This window comes from Herpailurus yagouaroundi, unplaced genomic scaffold (assembly GCF_014898765.1).
Source record: "Herpailurus yagouaroundi ecotype Mexico unplaced genomic scaffold, PumYag 188, whole genome shotgun sequence".
Lineage (NCBI taxonomy): Eukaryota > Metazoa > Chordata > Mammalia > Carnivora > Felidae > Herpailurus > Herpailurus yagouaroundi.
Genome location: NW_024412419.1, coordinates 35657009 through 35663507, shown reverse-complemented (window position 1 = coordinate 35663507; position 6499 = coordinate 35657009). Strand labels below are relative to the sequence as shown.

The following is a 6499-nucleotide window of genomic DNA, read 5'->3' as shown; positions in this document are numbered from 1 at the left end:
CAGGCCATATCTAATTGGACTAATGGAGCTGAGTCAGGGTCATGGCTATGCTCCATGGAGACCCTGCATGTCCTGGGGCATCCCAAATCTTTCTTGGAGCCTGAGGGAATTCCCAGAATCCTCCCCATAAATCCCTCTTTGAGTATAAACCGGCCAGAAGCAATTTCTGCTACTTGCCACTTGAACACCACCAGCCATCCAGGTCTCCTTTATGGTGAATGTCCAGGGGCTCTAGCCGTGGGTCCCAGCAGCCCCACATCGGTGGAGTTGGGCTGAGCCTTGTCCCCTTGCTGAGTCAGTAATGACCGAGAAGACTCCCTGGGGCTTGTGCTGAGGTGGGCCACCTAACAGCCTTCTGTGGCCAAGACAAGGATATTGGTCTTTGGTGGCCCAAACTGCTTCTCCATCACTTTTGCCAAAGCACACCCCTGAGGGCAAGGAACTTCTGGTCCCCTAGTATCCTGGGCTTCCAGTTCACAAGTAAGTGAAGGACTCTGTCCAGACAGTAAGTCAGGCCCCTCTGGTTTGTAATGATGGGAGGAAGACGTGCCAGACAGTGGAGAATCTGAACCACTCCAGAGTTTTCAGTAAACATTGCTCAGTGTTCAGCTACGTTTGAGAACTGGGAGCAAGAAGAGCCCTGACTATTCTTTTCTAGGAAAAACCTAGTCATGAGTTGCATGCAAACAATGCCTAGAGTTTATAAGGCAGTCCTTGCAGCTTCTTCGCCCCACTGTTGGGCCTTGTCAGACCGGTGCTTGTACAGAAAGCAAAGGAAAGCTAAATCAGACACCGTGGAATTTGGAGTCTAAATCAGAGAGAGAAAGAGGCAAGAGACAGGGCAATGGGAAGGGAGGGGGGAGTGGGGAAGTAGATCGGAAGGCAGACTTCTAGTGACCTGCAGGAGGGATGAGGGAAGGTGCTGATAAATGATATAATGGTTTATAGAGGTCTTGTCCTTGTTGGTGAAAGACGACAAAGCATCTAGTTTGCTACTCTTCTGTTTTGTGTATTTTGAACTCAAATCAAGTTAAGAATCGGTAAGCACTGAGAAGAGAACGGCGCAGTGATAGGAAATGTTCAAAAACTGAGTTTTGTTTTTCTCTGTGTATTTCTTCTCTTGTTTTGTTTTAGACAGAGTGTGTGAGCAGGAGAGAGGGGCAGAGGGAGAAGAGAGGGAATCTTAAGCAGGCTCCACACATTAGCACGGAGCCCAACGTGGGGCTCAATCCCACAACCCTAGGATCATGACAAAGTCGAAATCAAGAGTTGGAGGCCCAACCAACTGAGCCACCCAGGTGCCCCTTTTCTGTGTGTTCTTGACCCATGGCTAAAATTTTGGAACTGAAGCTATAATCCCTATTTGTATGTTTGTGTCTGAGTGTGTAGTATTTTCTTACCTTCAGATTATCAAATTAGTTAAATCACAAATCTCTTACAGGACCTCTATTCTGATTGAGACTTATTTATCTTAGAGATGGAGGCTTATATAAACTGAATATTCCTAAAATTCCTCCAACTTAAGGAAATTGAACTTCTAATACTTTCAACAAGCGGGGGTGGGAGGGAGGGAGAGGAGGAGGAATACACATTATGTTTAAAACAACTCAAATGTTTTTTAAGAATTCAACATCACGGGGCACCTGGGTGGCTCAGTCGGTTGAGCATCAGACTCTTGATTTCAGCTCAGGTCATGGTCTCACCCTTTGTGGGTTCCAGCCTGGCATGAGGTTCCCCCCTGACCGTGCAAGTGCATGCCAGTGCGGGGGCCTGCTTGGGATTCTGTGTCTTCCTTTTTCTGCCACCCCCCCCCCCCACTTATGCGCCCACATACTCTCTCAAAATAAACTTTAAAAGAAAAAAAAAGAATTAACTATCACATAATTTATATATATTTTTTGCAAGTGACACTAATATTATTTTAACAAAAACAGCTATGTCTTCTCTGAATTGTCAGCATTAAGCTTAGAGCAGGATTTGTGGTGGAGCTGCCTTAGGCGGTCTCTGCAAATGGGTCCTTAGCATCCTGTGCCTGCCACCGTGATCTTGATCGAGCGCCAAGGCCCTCGAGGGGTCGCATGGGAGGTTTCCACTAGCCCACAAGCGACAGCATGGCAGCCATCCCCTCCAGCGGTTTGCTCATGGCCACCCACGACTATTACCGCTGCCTGGGTTCCACTGCCAGTAACAGCTCCTGTGGAGGTGCAGAGTATCCTGGGGAAGCCATCCCTCACCACCCCGGTCCCTCCAAGGCCGGCCCAGGTCACTGGATGGCAAGTTTCTTTTTGGGGAAGTCCACCCTCCCGTTCATGGCAACACGCTCAGAATCTCCCCAGGCCTCCAGCGACTTGATCGCCTGTGACTTGACTCTGGAAGCCATGAGGAAGCAGCAGCCTGGTGGCCAGTCTGGCAAAGCGAACACCGAACACCCGTCCCCAGTCCCGAGAGGCCACTGGCCCTCTTCAGGAGACGCTAGGCTCATCAGAGCCCCTCCTGTCCCCTCCTCTCTCCATGTAGACTAGGCAGGCTGCAGCAAGTGGAAACAGTTGGGTTCTTTTAGATCAAAATAACAAAACACCAAAAAGGAAGTCGAGAGAATCCCACTCTTTACTATCCAAGCCACACACAAGCCTTCCTGACACCCTGTAATCGTGTGCCTTGCACCAGGTGGGAAACAAACTCCAAGCAGTCAGTTTAAAAAAAAAAAAAAAAAAGTATAATATAAGCTTACATTTTATTCTATTTAGGTGTGTTCTTCCTAAACTCCTACAGATTTACTGATCAAATAAGCTAGCACTGCTTTTATTTAATGTTTAAGAATATGAAACATTTATGGGGCACCGGGATGGCGTAGTCGGTTAAGCATCTGACTTCAGGTCAGGTCATGATCTCACGGGTTTTGAGTTCAAGGTTTTTGAGCTCTGTGCTGACAGCTCATAGCCTGCAGCCTGCTGCAGATTCTGTCTCTGTCTCTCTCTCAAATATAAAAAGATAAAGAAAGAAAGAAAGAAAGAAAGAAAGAAAGAAAGAAAGAAAGAAAGGAAGGAAGGAAGGAAGGAAGGAAGATAAAATTATGTTTAATCAAATTGAATCATTATTCTGATAACCTTTCATTTCAAGAGTAATTATATTTTGCTGTGTGTCAACTAGAAGATAGTGTCCGATAACTTTAGGTAACCTAAAAATCTTAGATTGATTCTAAATTGGGTTTGATAATGGATATTCATTTAATTCCTAAATAATTTTTTAGTAAAATAAAATACTGAGGGGCGCCTGGGTGGCGCAGTCGGTTAAGCGTCCGGCTTCAGCCAGGTCACGATCTCGTGGTCCGTGAGTTCGAGCCCCGCGTCGGGCTCTGGGCTGATGGCTCAGAGCCTGGAGCCTGTTTCCGATTCTGTGTCTCCCTCTCTCTCTGCCCCTCCCCCGTTCATGCTCTGTCTCTCTCTGTCCCAAAAATAAATAAAAACGTTGAAAAAAAATTAAAAAAAATACTGAAACATTATTTCAAGCATAAGTTTTAGTTTATGTATTTTTGCCTCTTTATATGGTACTGAAGGATGGATATATATATATATGTATATATATATATACACATATATATATATTTAGGTCTATTAATAAACATGTTCATTTTTGCCACCTTGAGAAGTTGCAATATAATGGGTGTGTATGGATATAGAAAGTTGTACTTTTGCAGAAAGAAATTTACATGAGTTTGGGTCAAAGCTGGCTAAGCACTGATTGGTTTTTTGACATGATATTCAAAAAAAGCTTTAGAATCAAATTATTATACTGATTCAAAATCAGAATTTGGCTTTCTCTGTTAAAATGACAAAATTTTCTTGGATTACCGGTCTCCTCTTAATAAGGACTTGGTTAAAAGTTTTCTTTATCTTCTAGTTATCTGCTTAGAGGGCAAAGATTCTGTGTCTTAAAAGAATAAATTCTTGGGGCACCTGGGTGGCTCAGTTGGTTGAGCATCTGACTTCGGCTCAGGTCATGATGTCGCGGCTCCTGAGTTTGAGCCCCGTGTCGGGCTATGTGCCCATGGCTCGGGGCCTGGAGCCTGCTTCAGATTCTGTGTCTCCCTCTCTCTCTGCCCCTCCCCTGCTTGCACTCTGTCTCTCTCTCTCAAAAATAAATAAACATTAAAAAAAAATTATGCTTTAGGTTGACTATATCATGTCCTTGATTATTTAAAAGAATAAAGTCTCACTTTTGAAAGAGCAAAGGTTCTTTACAATCATGTTTCCTTTAAAAATTGTTTTACAATTATTTAAAAACATTTTTAATGTTTATTTATTTTTGAGAGAGAGAGAGAGAGAGAGAGAGAGAGAAAGAGCAAGCAGGGGAGGGGCAGAGAGGGAGGGAGACACAATCCGAGGCAGGCTCCAGGCTCTGAGCTGTCAGCCCAGAGCCCAATGCAGGTCTTGAACCCATGAACCATGAGATCACGACCTGACCTGAAGTCGGATGTTTAAACAACTGAGCCACCCAGGTCCCCATGTTTTACTATTATTTTAGTTAATTGTGGGAGTCAAGGGGCACCTGGCTGGCTCAGTTGGAAAAGCATGCAACTCTTGATCTCAGGGTCATGAGTTCAAAGCCCATGTTGGGTGTAGAGATGACTAAAAATAAAAAAATAAACAAACTTAAAAATATATATATGGTAGGGGCACCTGGGTGGCTCACTCCATTGGGTGTCTGGCTTCGGCTCAGGTCATGATCTCACAGTTCGTGATTTCGAGTCCTGTGCTGACAGCAGAAAGCCCACTTTGGATCCTCTCTCTCTCTCTCTCTCTCTCTCTCTCTCTGCTCCTTCCCTGCTCACTCTCTCAAAAATAATAAATAAAAAAAATATGGTATCCAAATATTGTTTTACAGTAATCCATAATCCTACCTTAAGTGCTCAAAACTCCTGACGGAAGCTTTTGATATTTTGTCCTCCTCAAATCCTCTCTTAAATGCGTATAAATAAGTGAAAGAAGCCAATCTGAAAAGGCTACATACTGTATGTTTCCAACTAAATGACATTCTAGAAAAGGCCAACTATGGAGACAGTAAAAAGGTCAGTGGTTGCCCCGGGGCTTGGGGGGGTGGGCAGGGAGGGCAGTGTGGGTAGAGGTGGAGAGTGGGGGAGCAATGGGCAGAGCACAGAAGAATTTTAGGGCAGTGAAAATACTCTGTGATACCATAATAATGGATACATGTCATTTATTTTATAAATAAAATCTTTATTAAAAAAATCAAATTCTGAAGATTATCTTTCACACCTAAAACTGTCTTTGAGGTTTCCCAGAGGGTCTCCAGAAAATCATTTAGGATTTTTTTTTTTTTAATTTTTGTTGTTGTTTATTTATTTTTGAGAGAGACAGAATGCAAGTGGGTTGGGGCAGAGAGAGAGGGAGGCACAGAATCCGAAGCAGGCTCCAGGCTCTGAGCTGTCAGCACAGAACCTGATGTGGGGCTCGAACTCATGAGCTGCGAGATCATGACCTGAGCCGAAGTCGGACACTCAACCGATGGAGCCACCCAGGCACCCCAAGGATTTTTCAAGTTTGTAAAAAGAGAGGTATTACAATTAGGCTTATCTGATACGTTACTATCAATGAGTAGCACAGAAAGGTTTGTTAAATGAAGAGATGCTTTCATTCAGGTAAAATGTTATTAACATAAGATTTTCATAAATTGTATGCTGTACAGGAAGTTCTAGAGAACTGTCAGTGCCCTAACTGTCTATGACAGGTTTCCATTTATCAGAGTCCTAGTGCTGCTTTGCCTGATATTAGACAAAAACAGGTTAGTGTTATTAATCATAATTTGTTAGTTTTTATTTTTATTATTTTTTATTATTTTTTAATGTTTATTTTTGACAGAGAGAGAGAGAGAGAGAGAGGGAGAGAGAGAGAGAGAGAGAGAGAGAGAGAGAGAGAGAGAGAGACAGAACTTGAGCAGGGGAGGGGCAGAGAGAGAGGGAGACACAGAATCCCAAGCAGGCTCCAGGCTCTGAAATGTCAGCACAGAGCCCGACGCGGGTCTTGAACCCACAGACCGCGAGATCATGGCCTGAGCCAAAGTCAGCCACTCAACCGACCGAGGAATCCAGGCGCCCCAATTTGTTAGTTTTTAAATTGTTAACTTGGTTGCAACTTTACTTCGATTCAAATTTTTTTTTTTAACGTTTATTTGTTTTTGAGACAGAGAGAGACAGAGCATGAACTGGGGAGCGGCAGAGAAAGAGGGAGACACAGAATCGGAAGCAGGCTCCAGGCTCTGAGCCGTCAGCCCAGAGCCCGACGCGGGGCTGGAACTCACTGTGAGATCGTGACCTGAGCTGAAGTCGGAGGGTTAACCAACTGAGCCATCCAGGCGCCCCTTTACTTCTTTGATTCAAATCTAGTACCTTGTAGGCCAGTGTGTTTTTTGTTTTTTAAGTTTTATTTATTTATTTTGAAAGAGAGAGAGCACAAGCTGGGAAGGGACAGAGTGGGAGAGAGAG

General features: G+C 44.0%; 1 protein-coding gene across 1 annotated transcript; it reads left to right on the top strand.

Moving 5' to 3' along the window:
* The first annotated feature begins 2094 nt into the window (after nt 1-2094).
* Nucleotides 2095-2522, top strand: LOC121044527 (pancreatic progenitor cell differentiation and proliferation factor-like). Its single transcript, XM_040496883.1, has one exon. The coding sequence runs from the start codon at nt 2112-2114 to the stop codon at nt 2520-2522; it is 411 nt and encodes a 136-aa protein (XP_040352817.1). The 5' UTR covers nt 2095-2111.
* The last annotated feature ends 3977 nt before the right edge of the window (nt 2523-6499 follow it).

Coding starts and splice junctions, on each gene's coding strand:
- LOC121044527 (XM_040496883.1), top strand. CDS start 2,112: ATGGCAGCCATCCCCTCCAGCGGTTTGCTCATGGCCACCCACGACTAT.